The sequence below is a fragment of the Candoia aspera genome, chromosome 1 (genome assembly GCF_035149785.1).
Source record: "Candoia aspera isolate rCanAsp1 chromosome 1, rCanAsp1.hap2, whole genome shotgun sequence".
In the NCBI taxonomy this organism is placed as follows: Eukaryota; Metazoa; Chordata; class Lepidosauria; order Squamata; family Boidae; genus Candoia; species Candoia aspera.
Window position 1 is genome coordinate 135605601 of NC_086153.1, and position 18892 is coordinate 135624492.

An 18892-nucleotide genomic window follows, 5' to 3' on the forward strand; every position below is an offset into this window, starting at 1 on the left:
AATTTTGTAGAAAAAAATGAAACGTGTGCGAAATATTGAAGCACGGATGAGGCTTAATCACAGATTATGCAATATATTGTGCCAGAGCGTGGTTAGATCCTGCCCTCTATAGTATGGAAAGCATCATGAGGAAAAGCCAAATGCACACAATCAGATTTGAAATTTGCCCTAGTCCTGAATTAACTGTGCCTCAAACTATAACCCATAACCCAATCAAGCATAAGACAGCAATCCATCTGGTCCTTTTAAGATAAGCCCCCAAAGCATTTTGATGCTCCCCACCCCACAGGGACAGTGAAAGGTGCGGAAATGGTAGACCTGCCTGCTCAGGGAGCTGGATCTTACCTTCGATGAGAATTCCTGTTGCTATTTACGTGGCCCCGGCCTGTGCAGCCCGGTGTAGGACACTTAAGAACGTTTTCATGCATGGCAAGAACTTGACAGGAAGAAGGAGGAAAGGAAACAGCGGAGTGTGGAAACAACAACAAGAAGAAAAAGATTTCAAGTCCAAGTTTATAGGAAGCTATTTTAGTACAAAGCAAGATTCATTAATGATCAGCATTTCTGAAAACAGACATGGGATAGGTAGCGCCAATCAAGCCTGGGGAGGGAAAGAGGGGTTGCAGTGTATTCATCAACGCAGGATGATGTTAAAACATTCAGGGTTATGGAGGGAAGGAAATCTAACGGTTAATGTGTCTCTGGTATGACAGTTAAGCAAAAGACTGCATACACAAGCACTGAGCAAAAGTACTGGATAGCACAGTGGCCAGTTGAAGCCATTTTAAGACATACATACGCAAGAATGAACTGATTTATCTACACGAAATAGGCATCCAGTATCTGGAGTCAATATAGCATAACATGTAAGCCAGGTCACCTCAGGGCAGTCAGAAGTGGGCAGGAGAGACCTTGGTTCTGAGGCCTACCACAGGCTTAGTATGCAGAACTATTGCTTCTTAAAAGTTCAGTGGCAGTTGGAATCCCATGGCTGTCAGAACGATGATTTTCTGCTGTGTTTACTTAATGGGAATGGAACAAAAAAGGAGAACCACGAGGAACAAGAATGTGGGTGAGAAAGCGTTTTGGAGAAGTGATGGCAAGTTGTGCACACCAGAGCCAGGAAGTTTGGCTTATTATACAAACAGGGTTGTAACTATCTATGGTCAAACAAATACTGGGCAATGGTTGCACTTGGGTGATGGGGTGGGCAATTCTATTGTCCATTTTCCTGGATCTCAAATTCTCAAGATTCAAGATTGCGAGAGAGTGAACGGCTCAAAAAATGTATGGTCCGACTCATGAAGGAAGACTAATTTTCTTTTGTGGGTAGGGGATGCCTTTGAGTCAATCTTGACTGCTTGTGACTGCCTGGACTAGTCCCTACAGTTTTCTTGGCAAGGTTTTTTGGAAGTGGTTTGCCCTTGCCTGCTCCCTAGGGCTGAGAGAGAGAGTGACTGGCCCAAGGTCACCCAGCTGGCTTTGTGCTGAAGGTGGGACTGGAACTCACAGTCTCCCAGTTTCTAGCCTAGGTCCTTAACCACTACACCAAACTGGCTCTCAAGTATAATTTAATTGAAATGAAAGCTTTAAGTGCGAAACCAGCAAAGCCATCCATTGGGGGAGAGGTTGTTAAAGGGGGAAAGTAACAAAATGTGATGTGACATTGCAACACAAACTCTACCCTTTATACACCTGCATGCAACATTGTGGTGCAAGTATAAAAGAACAGGATTTGCATTATGATGTCACAATGCACATTTCATTATTTTGATGATATCATGATTAGAAGCGGATGCCGACGTAAACCAGCCTTTTGCAAACAAATGTCCTCCAGCTATATTGAAACCCTAACCACCCTTAATTCCGAGAATTGATCACGCTGGCTTGGAATACTGGGAATTACAGTTGCAACATATCTGGAAGGCACTGTTTCAAGGAGGCTGTACTAAATTATTCTGGGTTTTGTTTGTTTTCAGTATATTTGACGAAATTAGTCTGTGGCCAGCTTGTGTGCAACATGAAAAATGCTTTGAATTCATATCACCATTACATGATGACTTATGCAAAATTATACTACATTTCAAAAACAAAAAACAAACAAACAAAAAAACAACCAATCTTGAAATCATGTTCAATGCTTACATGAAAGCCAAGGACATCAGAAATAGAACCTGTACATATTGATTTAAAGAATAGTCACAACCACCATAATTCATCACCATCACCACACCACTAGCAGTGTACTAAAGATGTGAAAGCTTCACTCTGGAATTCCTGCTATTCAAAGCTGTTCTTGAAACATGCTTTACAAGCCCAGCACTGCAGGAGTCAGGGAAAAAACAGAAAGAAAAGAAGAAAAAAAGATGATCTCACCTTTTTCACTTTTATCACTACTGAACATGCAAACTGTTTAAAGCTATATTCTTCTTTGATCAGCAACATTTCCTAAATGCTTTGCGTTTATCATTTACAAGGGAGAAAAAGATGAAGTGCTCTGAGCAACTGAGTGAACATTTGAGTGTGAAAAAATTATAGGTCATGCTAAACTGGAAATGGAATTCCTTTGATCGGTTAAGTTCACACACCAGCTAACAAATGGTATTTTTTTAAGGGATTTTCCTTTCTCTGAGCTTTATTCTATAAAAAAAGGAAAGACTTCTATAGAAAGAAACTTAACTCCATTTAACTCCTCACTTTTAAGTTCCATAATGTTGTGGAAGCCTGCACTCATCTTTCTGTGTCTTTATGTTTATATACTCATTCATTATTGGCACATTTGTTGAGAATCATTTTGCTCAGGAGGCATTACAATTCAATTTCTCACTTGAAAGTGAGAGAATGAATTATTTGGAGTATTAATCCTATCCACCACCTGCACAATCATGTCATGAATGAAAGAAGTTTACTTAGGCTAAAATATGGTAGATTGTGGAGGAGTGAAATTCATGTGACAAACCTACATCACATGGTAGGATTCCCATATACAATGGCAGTATGGGAATGTATCCATAGGGAAACAATTTATTTTAGCATTCCTATTTGGCCTATAATATGCATTGTTTTATTTATTTATTTTAATCAACTTTTATACTGTTACAGGTATAATAAATACCCAGATTTTAGAAAGCAATCATCTCTTAATGACTGGAGAGGATATTTTTATAATGGTTTAAACTAATGTTAGTTCTACTCAAAATCATACAGTAAGTTGGTTTGTTTATCTTTCTTGAGAGATGTATGAAACATTTAAAAACATATTTCTTCATCCTTTATCCCTTTTATACAACCACAGCATGTTTATACTAACATCACAAGTTGAATTACTATAAATCCATCAAATTTTTAAAGGTCAAATATTTTAAGTAATTACTCACAAGTTTTTAATATATAAACATTTCAATGGATTCAGATGTACATTTTCAAACTGAAAGGAACATTCACTTCATTTAGACAAAAGAAATCCTATTCAAGGAGTAGGTACAATTACTCAGAATTAAAAGTAATACAGTTTTGTTGGAAAATAATTATATGTGCAAAAAAGCAATTGCTTAGAGATATCACAGTACTCTCAGGATCAAAGAATACAGCTTTAAAACATCTTCATCCAAGCATAAAAGTTAGTAAAGATGTGAAAGTGATGAAATAAGAAAATATGTAAATGTAACATAAAACAAATTGCTAAACTGAGACATACAGTATACTAGAAAAATGGGAGGAATGAAAGAGCAATCAAAATAAAAAGCTTCTCAAGGCATGCTAGAAAAGTTTCTGTGGAGTTTTATCCCCCGTTTCCATGAAACAATGTGGACTTACTTTCTGGAGGGACCCTATCTTTGTGTGGGCATCCTGACAAACTGCGGTGATGGGGGTATAGCCCCGTTACATGGCCAGTTCCATCACACCCAGGGGTTGGACATTTGCTTTCTTTCTTTTCTGTTCTTGAGGGATCTATAATTTACAACAAACGTGTCAAGTGAATGATGTTTTTCAGATTTCCAAATGGATGTAGGTTCAGTTAATGAAATCAGTTACTGTTTGGAAAATGTTCTTAAAGAACACTGGAAGAAAACACGTCTGGCCCTGCTTAAACATTTTTTATTTCCTGCTTCTTCTTCTGAACCAGAAGTTTCTATAATCACAACCACCCCCAGACACGGAGGGTACTAGATGGCGACTTTCTTCCAGTAAAGCCACCCCTGTATAGCATTTGTGTAGGCTCTGTTTTGTCCTCATTTTAGCACTCATGTATTGATGTTTACAAATCTATAGTGGGATAAATATGGAGATCCAATGATAGTGGACCCCAAAAGATTGCAAGTTATTCTTGTAGTGGCATTCTTAAAAGGATAATTATTGATTTATCAAAAAATTGTTATAGAATATTAGAACTTAGACAAAAGTGTGTTTCTTTCCAATGAATAATTAATAGAGGTTAAAACAATTAACATTTGCTTTTAATTTAGCCCAATACAGTCACATACTTATAATGTTTGAATATTCATGATGTTTAAACAAAATTTTTGTTACTTCATTTTCATAACAATCTCTGAAAGATTTTTTTAATTCGAGAAACAGTTCCTGCCAAGAAAGCAACAGGATTACTGTAGAAATTTTTCTGGAATTTGAAATGCAATTCCAGTGTCATTATTTCATTCTTTGTATTTTGTTTTTACTGAAATACTGCTCATCTTTTCATTTACACAATCATTTATCCAAAGGGAAGACAAATCCCAAAAGTTAAATTCAATTTCTGATTTGTATGCATATTCAAGAAAATTTAGCAGAAGAATAACAACAGGTGAAATTTGGAGGGGGGGAGGAGAAGGGTCATGATGATTATAAGTCTAGATCCCTTGAAATGGCCCATCTCACTCAGCTCCCATTCTCCTGCTCTCTGTCAGCTTCAGTAGTGATATAAGAGTTGTGACATTTTCAAATCTCTGGAAAATGAACTTTGGTTTGAATTGTTATGTCAGGATTTTAAAATGAGTGATAGAAAGGGGAAAAAAGAGATTCTGAATCTACTCAAAGAGGAATTCTGAATTCTTCTATTCTTCTCTGATAAGCACTTTAGTGGGGAACAGTAAGTGCTGCTGTGCATGGATAAAAGGAGTAATCTCCCCCAATCCAAATTACAAAAAATATGTGTTTCAACCCCCTTTTTTGTCCTGTGATTATATCCATGCAAATCAGAGGCTGAAGTCAACTGAAAGAGAATCAAGAATCTTAACAAGGTAGGAAAATCAAATCTTCATTCTTTGATAAAAGATTGTAGAAATACAAGATTATTATTTCAGGACCATTTCACAAAATTGTGGTACGTATGCAATCATCCCATCTCCCTGATGATTTACACATTTGTTAAATTCACACTTAACATTTTCAAAAGATGTTATACACCTTAAAATGTTATGCATCAATCCACTCTCAGGTGCACAGATTTTAGACAAACATATGAACCTCTGAAATATTTCATAGAGTCAATAAAGGAAATTATCTCAGGGTAACTACTTAGAAGCAATAAATTCTGAATTTTAGTTCTGTACAGAAACTCAAATGTTTCGACTAATATATAGCCACCTATCAGATAAAGTACATGCAATATGGCACATAAGATTCAAATTCATGTAAATTAAAAAGTCAATCAACTTCGACTATTGCATAAATTTATTCTGCTTACAGCAGCTGAAAAAAAATGTTACCAGCACACTATATTTGGTTCTGGCTGTATGTTTTTATTTGCCCTAGATTAACATTAGTGTATTTAAAAGTTAAAAAAAAACCCCATTGTCTCACATATCCTAAGTCTCCATTCAAATCAAACCTTATTTGATTGATTGCCAAAGCTTAGAGCTCTGACAAATTTAAGGCATTGGCTTTTTATATTTAAACACAGATTAAACCAAGAAATTATATTCCACAATTGGATCATTTCTAATTGTTCCTGTATTGCAGACTAACACACAGTACAAAGCCAATGTACTGTATAGAGATACCAGGACATATCACCTTTGCTTTACAGTTGAGCATGATTTTACTGTGAACTCACAGAAGTGAAATAAAGTCATGTTCTAAGCTCCACGGTTCATTTTTATCCATGGTTTCTGCTCCCCTACTGGCTAACCATGACCTGGGACCTACTGCACACACAAATTCAAGCAGCCATCATGCAGTTTTATATACACTGTTTCTGTGCTTCTGCTCCGTGACAGGTAGTTCTCATGCAAAGTAAACATCCTGATACTAGATCAGGACATTACCAAAACAAGGAACAGATGGAAATTCTGTCTCTCCCCAAAGAGATTCATTTCTAGTCCTTTATATAGAGAGGACAGAAGAAGAAGATGCAAGAAATTTGCACAGTGCTGGTTATAAATAGAGCTCACATTTGATACACAGCAGTCACTGGAATTCCTTTGCAATGACTTCATAGTTTTGCTAAAGAAATCTACTTATCTGAGCCTTTGTGTCTTGGGAAATGTATTTTTGCAGCATTATGACTTGTCAGCCAAAATAAGCCTGACATAAACCTTATAACAAAATACAGTTATATTAGTCAAATATTCATTCATACTATTAGGAGATAAATAAACCTGCAAAAAGTAAGAAGGTGAACAAGGAACTGGCAAGCTCATAATACATGGCTAGGCATGTTATTTTGATCACAAATTGTGTAGGACAAATTGTGATCTTTTAAAACAAATATTTTAGCAATATTTTTAGGAAAGCAGGAATTCCTTACAAAAAGACCAAATATGTATGTACTACTTGGACTATGTAATATGAATAATACACCTGAGAATAATTATGTCCCTTAGACTCAGCAAATGAACAAACACTCTAGTGGCTTTTAATGGTGACTGTGCCTACAATAAGCTGAGGCTGGTCATTAACCACAAGTTAATGTGGTTCAATCACATGTTGAAGTTGGGAGTAGAACCTATTTGTCCCTGATATATATCTCCATGTTTACTCCTTGGGAGCTATATCTGGCTTTTGTATACAAAAAGTTTTATATAAGTCTTGCAAATAACACTTTGAGACATATTACTGTCCAAAAATAAATTAATAAATAAATCCAGGCAATATTAATATTATATTGTGGTCATGCTATTTCATGTAACAATATTCAGCTGCAACAAGAAAGATATATTTAACAAGAAGCATATTATAAATAATGCATATCTTTGGACAATCCAAATTAATAAGGTAATACTGGGAATAAATGCACAAACATCCATGAATACTATTGACATATTACTAGTTAGTGACTGAAACACCCAGAATCAGATATTTTAAATTCAGATCCTACTCATACTCATAGCCACTTATTTGAACAATAGTGAAAATGAATTTAATAAGCCAACCACAAATGAAGGATAGAACTGTTTTTATATGGATTATATGGAACTTTACTTCTAATGCATTTTTCTGTCCCAACCTTGAATAAGGGAAATACCTTGCTTATTTTGAAGATAATAATAATAATTTAATAGTGATTTTTCTGATCAGTAAACCAGATGGAAGGAAAGAGGGCTCTCTCCCACCTCCTGATATGTTTGCCTAGTCATTGCTACTGTATAACAGAGCTGATATAAATCTGTAGGGATGAGATGAAGGACAAATAGATGTGCAGAAGCTTTCTAACATGGAATGAGCATATAAACAGAAAAAGGATACCTTTTCTCATTGATTTTAGGAACCCATTAGAGCTGAGCTTAGGAATATAACAGAATTACTGTGCATTCCTTTTGATGCTTCAGGTTTTCTAGATTGAAGTGTAAATGTGTTTGCTGAAATTCCTATCAGCATGTTATCCAAGGGCTTTTGATGTCATATTTGGGGGTTTATACATACTTGATGGTGTTTGACATTAGGATATAACTTTCATATATTATTTTTAAATCTAGCAGGAAAAAAGGGAATGCTATAGGGTTATGCAATATTTCAGGTTCAAAAGCCAAAAAAGTGCTTGACAGTACTTCTCTGCAACTTATTAAAGTAGCTGTATCCTTTCCATCAAATATGATGTTAAATTTGGTTAAAGTTCCCATTTCACATCAAGGTACTGCATTTGATGTCTGTTAAATACAGTACTCATCTTTATTTAGCAATTATTTTTTAAAATTGGCAGGGCTATTTTGAGTCCAGCTAAGATGATTTTTTAAAAAAAAATGTATATAAAATTCATATTAAAATGCTTATAAAACTTAAACTTTACATAAAAATATATAATTCAACTAAGCCATATTTTATCCAAATGTAGTATTTAAGGAAATTTACTTTCCCACTATTTCAAATACTAAATGTGCATTAAGGTTTATTGCATGTGTTGATTTTATTGTTTCTTAAAGGGAACATTTCTGGTAACCTTCTGAATTTGCAAAGACAAATATATGTATGAACCAGACTAGCAGCAGTTCCCATAACTGAGGTAATTCTCATGAATATTTTTTTCAAACATAAAAGTTGCAGCTGTCTTTATTCACAGTGTCACTGTTAGTATATTGTGTTTATTCATGCAGGTGTGTGCCTAAGAGTGATTGCACGTACAGAAAATGTACAATCTGAATTGGTTCAAACTCTGTGTAACTTATAATAGAGTTTTGGATCCTATTTTTTTTTTCTTACAAACTTTGCTTAAGGAAGAAAAATCTGGGTAGAATTTTATAAAATGTTTTAATCTCATAACTGACTTTACAGTTCTGTTATTCATAATATAAAAACCTAACATAACAATTTAATATTGTGATATCATCAGCAGTATAACATCATCTATATCTACCTGTATTGATCACACATCCATCTAATAATGTAGTTTCTTCCATTTTTATTAAAGTTAATGGAAATCAAAAGTATTCTGCGGCTCTTGGGGATATTAAACACTTTGTAAGAATGTGGACTCAGAAAAAAATGTTTACATTTATATGCTATAGAACAGTGAATAAAAATCTTTACAGTAATTACGCTTGGACTTTTTCTTGCATGTTGTGTCATAATTATTTCTAAAGTTAGTAATTTAACTATTTCCATGAAGGCATGAAACTAGTGAAGTGGAATGCACATAAGAAATTGCTATTGATCTCAGATCAGGAGATAGCATGCCTTGCATGGTAAATGGTTTTCATTACCTTACTATTTAAGATAATTAATGTGCAGCCATTCCTGCTATCTTATGTTATCAGTCATTCCAATACAGTTCAATTTCTATCAAGAAATCCCATATTTTATGCAGGGGAATGTTAATCAATAACCACCATTTGGTGATAATTTTATAAATCAGGATGTCCCCCATAGTCAAGTCTATGAATACTTGAATTTTCCAGCTGACTGATTTGATTGTCCTGTACCCAGCCTCAAAATGTAAGTGAATTCATGCAAGGTATTTCCTCATGCCTCTTTGTTCTCATGGGATAACTGATATGGTCTGCATTTCAGGATAATCTTTGCCTCCTTTTTCAGTAACTTTTGTTTTCTTTTTTCCCTCTTTAAATGGTATTTTTTACAGAAACAAAAATAATATTAGTTTAGATGATTTTATAAAGATTTTTTTAATTTAAAAAACACCATCATATGCACATTAAGATTTACCCATATTTTATCATAAGACAACATACTTTAGATAGAAATATTACCTTTACCATAATATGGCTTTTTGACATGGCCATCACTGGATTTAGACTTCCTGTCATCTCCAGAAAGCTGCCTTGGAGACTGTTCTTCATAGGATCTCATATTATCCCTCCGTCCAGCTTCCATTGCCATTTTTTCCCGCATGGCTTTTGCTCTTTCCGTTTCTAAAGCAATAGCTTTCTCAAGCAGTGTTAAGTTTCCTTTTGTCATATCAAACACCTCTTCAGATCTATCTGAGGTAATAGAGGTGGTGTCATCATCTCTTTCATGACATCCATCCTCTTTTGCACAACTAGAAAAAGTTCTAGATCTGGGGCTCAACTGTTCTTCAAGCCTCATTAAGTTCATCATATCAGAATAATTCCTATCAGGTGTCCTTCCTTGAAAATCTTCTTCTTGCCGGACATGTTGACGAGAATTCATGTTTTGCTGTTGATTTCTTTCCTGTGGGTTTGTCTCACTGAGTTTCCGGGCCAAATCAAAACATTGGTTCCTCAAACATTCCAAGCTGCTGAGACATACCTCCTCATCACTCTCTTCCACCATTTTTTCAGGAAGCCCATTGTTTGCAGGCTTCCCCAGCATCCCATAGTTCATATTCCTATTTTCTTGCTGAGACATGTTGTCTGCATAATTTCTGTCATTAACGTTTTCTGAAAGCACAACACCATGTCCTTGTGCTAACAATTTCAGTGAGTCCACAGTTTCCCTAACAACGTCACTGTCTAAATCTAAACTCAGCTCATTCTTACGGCCAACATTTTCATTTTTGTCACTATCATCTTCCAAGCTATTAGATGTATTGCTATTCATTTCTGATTCTGTCCTGGCTCTATATGCTGCATCCTCTGCAATTTTGCCAAGATTTAACAATGACTTGGCTACCAGTTCATCGTAATTATCATATTCATCATTATTGTTATCGTCTTTTTCTGTATCTTGCATTCGAGTATTGTGACAATTCATTTGATGGTCTTCTGCACAGAAGAAAAAGAAAAGATAAAAGAAATGGAAAAAGAAAGGAAAGGAAAAAATGGCTAGAATTGGAACTGTTTCTGCAATACTAGGAACCGATCACACATTGTCAATTACTTTTTAGCACATATAGTTACAAGTGTTACAAAAATCAGTATTACTTTAAACTAGAATTAAGAAAATTGACTATTTTCAAGTGTTTGCTTTTTTAATCATTGACTAGATCTGCTCTGTCAGTGTAGTATTAGTATTAGTCATAGCATGTATATTTCTTACAAATTATTTACCATTATAATCTACAATAATTTGTAAACTGTTAGATACATTTCCTCTCTTATTTACAGCTTTAATATAAATACATTATTTGTATCATTTTACTTATAATGGTTGTTTCAATGGCCAAATCCTATTTTGTTTAACACAACAGATGGAACAGAAATTAACACAATGGATTTTTTTTTTTAAAAAAATCCTACACCATAAACACTAATTCTGTTGGATTAGATCCAGATTTTAGACATATTTAGGACAGAGCCATTGAAATTAATTGTTCTAGTACTAAATCTGGTCCCAATCTATTCTATGCAAAACAATAACATTTTCCTGGAGGTAATGGGTGAAAAAATGTAGTTGACAGGTGTTTAAACAATTAAAAATTGGATCTTGCAGTTCACTGCATATATCAATATTTAAATTTACAATACAAATGTGTGAAAACATGCACATATATTATAAGCAATAGTTTAAACTTTATAGGTAAATAAAACAAGTACATGTGGAATCATGAAAAAAAGCACTGCCTTTCCCAATAGTAGCATTTGCTTCATCGTCATGTGATATTTTGCATAATGAGTCCATAAAGGAGATTTATTCTATCATGATCTTAGGACCATTAAAAGTATTTGTGATAAAATGTACTTTTCTCAAATATTTTTAAGCTCACCGTAATTGATATTACAGTATAAACACACACGCACGCACATACACACACACTCCATTAAATATAGAACCATTTGGATCTACGTAAAGACATTCCTCGCCATTGCATCATACTCTATGACAATAAAAAAAAAAATTCAGGATGGGGTATACAGGCTTGATTCTTAATTCTTAACACACTCTTCCTGTGTGGCAGGAAGTAGCTCTACCCTCTCTCTCCAGCATTCCCAAAGTGCATACATTTATTGTAATCCTGATACTGAGTGGCTGAGCCTCATTAACCAAGTTCCCAAAGAGAGTCCAATGTATGAGACAGAGTACATGTCCCAAAATAGCATGCTGTATCTGGGGTACAAAATCCAGATGCCCCGTAGACGACAGCACAGAGGTAGAGTTTTCTGTACCACATGGATTATTGTAATCCAGATATGATAAAGCTGACTCAAAAGTCCTCTCACTTTTGTTAAACCTCTTTTAACAAAAGAGGTGACACTTGATACATGTTAATTTTTTATCTATTAAATTTGGGGACGAATTCCTCTTCTCACATTTTAATAAGATATTCATCACTATAATATTAATGCCTTAACTGAATTCTTAGCTGCTGTAAATCAAGAAACCAATAGAACTACACTGATTAAGACCAGTAGAAGAGCTAGTTAGCAATATCAATACATATTATTTTGCAGGAGATTAAATACAAATTTAACAGTTTAAAATATCTTGAAGTTGTTATTGGGCCTGAAAATGAGAGAATGGGATAAGAGAGGGGGAATATGGGGGGAAAACAAAAACAAAACCTTCACACTGCAATATATTTGTTTTTTTATATGCATGGGGAAAAAAATCACTTCAACTCACCAAAGAATAGGATAGAAACACTTTTTAAAACAATAGTAAAGTGGATGTATTTGTGGCTTGGGGAGGAGTATGTCAAGAATATTCAACATGTACATCAAATACTCAGCACATGTATACTTTGTTAAGAAAAATTAAATATATGAAACACTATTTACCAGAATAAAAAATATGAAAAGCAATGCCAATTCAGAACATCTCCTCTCACTACTATACTAGAGGTTGAATGGAGTTACAAAAACTTCAGAAACAATTACAAGGGTGTGAGTTAGTATAAAATTATAGTTACATAGTCCAAGAAGCCAAACAATTCATAGAAACTGATTTCAAGCTGCAGCTTACATCTAGCTCTCGGTATTGTACAGCATCATTACCTTTGACAATTCTGGGAATATTTTCTTCTTTTTCCCCCTCCTTTTTAAAGATGAGTGAACGCTGTCACCTCTGTATGATGGTGACCATGGAATTAGGCTATTGTACTTGCGCAAGTAAAAGCAAGCCTGATATGGGCTAAGCAACATGTGGCTCTCCAGATAATTCTTACTGCCACCCAACCAGTGGCATTAAAGATGCTAATGGCTGTGGGTTAGCAATACCTGGAAGGCCACAAAAACCCATGCCTGACCTAAAGTGTAACCACAAGTTAATTTTAATAACTTCTATTGCCTTTTAAGAGGAGGAAGAGAGAAGACAGGAAAGAGGAGACAGGAAAAATCTTTCTCTTCATTCTCATAGCAGTTGATCAGTATGGCAGACCTGGAGAAATGAATAATCTAGGATTGTGTTCCATTATACCAATGGTTCACTACCTTACATTATATATCAGTTTAATTGCATATTACAAATATCCATACAGATATATTTCATTTTCATTTGTATATATTGAAAGTTGAGGAGGTCACTCTAGGTTTGATGGTATTATGGGGATCCACTCTGATTATGATGATCTCTGATGGAATTGTTCAGATGGTAATGTGTATTATTCTATTTACTTTAAAGGACTTTAGAAACACCTGTTTAAATTGTTTTGTGCCAGATAACCAAAATGTGGTAATCTGCCTCCGCTGTATCCAGAAGCCTATTCTGTCTAGAGACCCCAGATTGACTGACTGATTGATTTCTCCTTCCTTCCTTCCTTCCTTCCTTCCTTCCTTCCTTCCTTCCTTCCTTCCTTCCTTCCTTCCTTCCTTCCTTCCTTCCTTCCAAGCTACCATTTATCCCGTGAAAACCCTGCCTAGCACTCCATTAGAATACCACAATTGGCAATACACTGCATATGTTGCCGTGTATTACATGCCATGTATTGTGACTGAAGCAAACAGGAACAATATGCGACCTTATGCAATATGCAAACAATGGAGAAGTACGAAGTATAAATATTAAGTGAAGAAGCAGGGAATAAATTAACTGAATGGAGCTCTTTTTTTTTAGCTAGCTTCTCTTAATACAAAAATCAGCTATAGCTATCTCTGTAAAAGTGTGTGTGTGCGTGTGTGCATTTGTGTGTGTGTATAATCATCTCTTATATCTTTCATCCTATAGAACCTTCAGAATGAAGAAACTGTATTGCAAGACATTTTCTTATTATATCTTTCATTGCATGAAAATCTTTAACTTAATAGTCTTTTCCATAGATTGTGCTACATTTGCAGATGGAGCTTTTTGTACAGCCATTGTAATTATTCGAGTAGTGGCAGATTTTCTAAAATTATGGTGAGATATCATAGTTGGATTCCTGAGACCTAGAAACTTTATTTGTATTAATGGACACAGAACAGGAATATGAAGACAGACAGACAGAATTCTTAAAAGACCAGAATTCATTTTATTTCCCTGTTTTAAAAGAAGGCTGGAAAGCTCACAGTTTATAATGTATCTGGTCCTGCTGGGGTTTGAGTTCAGCCCCTGGCTCTCCCTCCTCCTTAATGCAGGTTACATTAAGAACTTTAGTAGCAAACAAACCACTGCAGATTGCAGCCTGCAAACTGAACTTAATCAAGATTTTTTTGACCATGCTTCCATCTTGTGCTATTTCCTGTCGTGGTCCATTGCTGACCAATGGAGCCATATACCATCACAGCAGTTATATATGAAATCCAATTCAGAGGGAATTTTGCTACTACATTTTCACAGTTTCCTCTGCATACTATAAACTTTAATAGAAATGGAATAGTTTATCAAAATAAAATGCCCAATTAACAAGGCTAATACTAAGTAATTAAGTAGGATTTTTGTTTGCTTAAAACTGAGTAGAGGGCAGTGAATTAAAAGGTAGGGGGGTGTTCTAGTCTCACTGACTTTGTCCCTTTGATGTTAGCACATTATTATTAAATTTGTATTTCTTCCCACCTTTATTTTATATACTTCACACAAGGTTCAGTATCACCCTTGGAATTCTCTGCTACTTACAGTATGTACAATGCTTATCTAATTGTTTTATATAATTAGATTTCAAAGTAGCCAGTACCATGAAATGTGAATTTCCTTTTGCACACCAAAAGGGGCCGTGTGGCTGTCTGTATGACATATGCGAAGCAAAGCAGCTGCACATGCACCTGCGTGCATAGACCTCTTAGAACAGCTTGTGAAGCAAGTATGGAGCTGGGAAAAAGATCCAGCTGCTTTAAGGGTACAGAGAGAAGTGGTTTGCTTGGTTCCCTGCACATTGGAATCCACCTTTTTCAAAAGATTTACACTATTTTGCTTTTTTTTTCCTGCCCCCACCCTTTTTTATTTTTTGCCTAAAACATATATTTTTCTTCCACTTTTAATATTTTTATTTTCCCAGCTAAACAGGTAAATGTAATTGGCTTTAATAGCAGATATAAGCAGAGGAAATGCTTCATGATAGGAAGGTAATCATTAGCATCTAGTAATGTTTGCAAAATAAGCTGTATTTAAAGGTGTAGCTACACAAACTGTTATTGTACCTCTGTTCCTCAAGGCAAGACCCTCCAAAATATTGTATAAAGTAGAGCACAAAACACTTCATTGTTGCAATGGTTGAAAACTGTGGACATATCTATGTTGCATTTTTGGCAACAGTATGAAAATAGGAAAAGCATGCCTGCATTAAGGAGTTGCAGACAAGTGTTTGATTTTCCAGAGAATCATTTTTGCCTTCAAATCCAAAATGCTGCAGAGCCTTAGTATAACTGTAACTACTTTTTCAACCAACTGTCAATGAAAAGCAGTATATATATATTAAACATAGTTTAGTCTTTCTTCCATTAACTTCTGTGTTGTACATGTAATCTTATCTGTTAGTCATGGACATTTGTTATCTGGGACAAGTCCATGGTTACTCTTCCCAGACTTAATGCTTTATCATCAAGGGTTCTGGAAGGGAGGTATAGTAACTTTCCTGCCAGGATCTAATCCAGTGTTTCTCAACCTTGACAACTTTAAGATGTGGCTGGCTGGGAAATTCTGGGAGTTGAAGTCCACTCATCTTAAAGTTGCCAAGACTGAGAAACCCTGGGAAACACTGATCTAATCTATCCCTGTATGGAAGGTGCTGTTGAACCAACATAACAACTTCTGCTTAGCTGTCCATTGTTCAATTCATTGTGGTCCAAATTAATAACACTCCCTCCTTGTATGTTGTTCCAACTGTTCTATGGAAGAGAATACATTTTTCCTATTAGATGATAAAGTCTTGGAAGTAGCAAAATATTATTCAGTCATGATCTCTGTTAGGAAACTCTGAAAATAATTAAGTTCTGATAGATTGTTTCCGTGTTAGAGGTCAAACATCCCTCATTTCTCTATTTAATATTTTAATTGTATCATAACTTTTGTTGTTTGATGTTTTATAGAAAATTCTGATCAATGACTAAATAAATTGTGATTTGATCTATAACGCTATCTTTCTGGACTGCCTGAGAGGGTTGGGATTTGGAGACACCATTTTACATGGTTTCTCTCCTACAAAAGTGGGCAGGTCTAGTTAGTGGGGATGGAGGAGGTCAGGTTACTTCATTATTGGGTGCTTCAGGTCTTGGTCATCTCTCCTATCTTGTTTAACAACTACGTGAAGCCACTGACAGAGGTCACACTGGGCCCAGTTAGAGGTATGGCAGAAACTCTGACCCAGTGTTGGAGCCAGCAGGATCTCAGTGGGGATAAACAGGGTCAGACTCAATTGCAAAAAGATGGAGTTGCTGTTAATTTGGAAATCTTCAGATTTAAGGATTGTGTCAACTTTGATTCTTAGTGGGATTGTCTTCCCCCAGAAACAGCAAGCTTGCAATCTGGGGGTCCTTGTGGACTTACAAATCCTGCTGAAAGAGCAAGTGGAAATTGAAGATCCTTTGCCCAGAAACCTTATCTGGAACAGGAAGCACTGAAGATGGTCAATGTTGCCCTTGCTATATCTCAGTTAGATTACTATGATTCACTTTTCATGGAGTTGCACTTGAAGGTCACCTAGAAACTTCAGCTGGACCAAAATGGAGAAGCTTTCATGCTCACAGGCCAGTTGTACTCCTTTATTATACCACTGCTACAGGAGCTGCACTAATTACTCTGTTTCCAAGGGAAATTCTAGGTGCTAGTTGCCTCCTTTGAAGCCCTTTGGGCACTGGGTTTCTAAGAGGCTGTCTTTCTCAAATGAGTCTGCCTGTCTATTGGTTAGAGAGTACCTGCTAAAGATCCCCACCTACCAGGGGGTGTGGAAGGAGTGGTTCCAACAGTATGAAATCTCTATAAGGGCTCCCCTCTTATGGAATAGCTTGCTCCCTGAGGTAAGGATGGCCCTAACTTTCATGGCTTTTGAGAAATTCATGGCTGTTTGGAGACTGACTATGGAACCATCAGTACTAATACTCATTTTAATGATTTATTATACTTTTTGTATTATTTATTGTCATTGTTTTATTTTAATCTTAATTTCTGTAAATTGCCTAGAGTCCATTAAATCTAATTAATTAATTAATCAAGCAATATAATGAAGGCGTTACATGCTATTGACATCATACTGAGACATATCTTTATTAGGGGCATTACATCTCAATAAATGTGACTGAATTATTAATTCAGCCATACTTTAGCACAAATTAAGCAACCGTATATAAAATTATTCTTTGCACCTGAGACATGTCATCATAAAGGTACAAGGAATCATAAAACATATAGTAATCAGGTTTTCTAATTTAATAGGAAAAAAGATGTTGCCCAGGATTCCTTGTGCCTGGTTTTACTGTTGGAGCATTTATGGCTTGAAGTATTATAGAAGAAAATTAGGTTTATGAACCCCACTATGATCCTGATTGTGTCGTGATGGGGTGACAGATGCCAAAATTTGGCACTAGTCTCAAAAGAAAATGAACAAAATAACTTGATTTTTTGTACTAGATTCCTAATCAAAATATTAACGATTATCTTTACTTTCAGATTCTAATGATTCAGCTGAAACCTGAAATAGAACTTAGTTGAGGTTTGGTCATGCAATTATTTAAATGTAAGTGGTCAATTTTAACATTCCTTAACCAGGTGACTGATGGAGTTTTTAAAGGTTAATAAAATAACTCCAAGCAGCTAACAGCAATCTCGCAGAATAGAAGTGTGAACCAAAAAGAGAACTTGCACATTAAACTTAATTATGTTCAGAAAAGAATTCAGTCTTCACACTGTAGTTAGATGAAGAAAAACAGAGATAGCTTACTTTTATTCAGTAGATCTGGATATAGGTAGGTTCATAGTAGAAAGCACTTAATCATCACTGGTTCTTTTGTAGACACTTTCTATGTGGAATAGAAATGGTGAGGTGCTGCATTCTGCAACGCCCCTGCTTGCATGTCTACCCACGAGGTAATGGAGACTGTTAATCCCCAAACTCAAGGAGGAGGAGGAGGAAGTGGAAATCAGGTGACCCATGTGACATCCCACAAGCACAATAGAGATGCGTTTGCTAGAGAGGCCCCCTTATGCTTATGAGACAATGCTGAGTTGACCCCTGATAATTCCAACAGTGATATATAGTAATATCTACTAATATTTGTTATTATTAGTCTCATTTTTGCACTATTACCTTAAAAGCATAGATAACAAAGGCTATTCCCCCTTTCATCTTTACTTAAGTTAGAATTGTTGAACATTCCCAGTACAGTATAAGAGAACAGATCATATTCATTAGTCAATGTTAAATAAATTAATCAAGTTATGATATTTCGCTATTGTAGCCTATATGCTAACTAAACTTTCCACTTCAAAATAACTGATTATCAGGAAACAGCCCACAGTGTGGCTACCTCTGAAACAATTTGTTGATAATGCTTTCCATTTGTAATTCATCCTATTCAAGTCTGCTGCAGACTTACAGTAGTCATTATTTATAAGCCTATCACAAATCATTTTCAAATGAATAGCTGTTCTTAACGGTTGTTCCAATTGTACATAAGTGGGAAGGATAGTCCATACCAACAGTTGTCTACTTAAAATCACCTAACATGATGTTCTGTAACACTGCACTGGCATTTGTTTG

The 18892-nt window shown here is 35.4% G+C and overlaps 1 protein-coding gene across 1 annotated transcript in view; it reads right to left on the reverse strand.

Moving 5' to 3' along the window:
* The window catches only part of MYT1L (myelin transcription factor 1 like), a 327281-nt gene that overhangs the window by 56678 nt on the left and 251711 nt on the right, over window positions 1–18892 (reverse strand). Inside the window, exons 7-9 of the mRNA XM_063314010.1 lie at window positions 9639–10613; window positions 3817–3951; window positions 346–436 (exon numbers count right to left, since the gene is read on the reverse strand). Coding sequence (XP_063170080.1) covers window positions 346–436; window positions 3817–3951; window positions 9639–10613 — 1201 coding nt within the window. The remainder of the gene's footprint in view (window positions 1–345; window positions 437–3816; window positions 3952–9638; window positions 10614–18892) is intronic.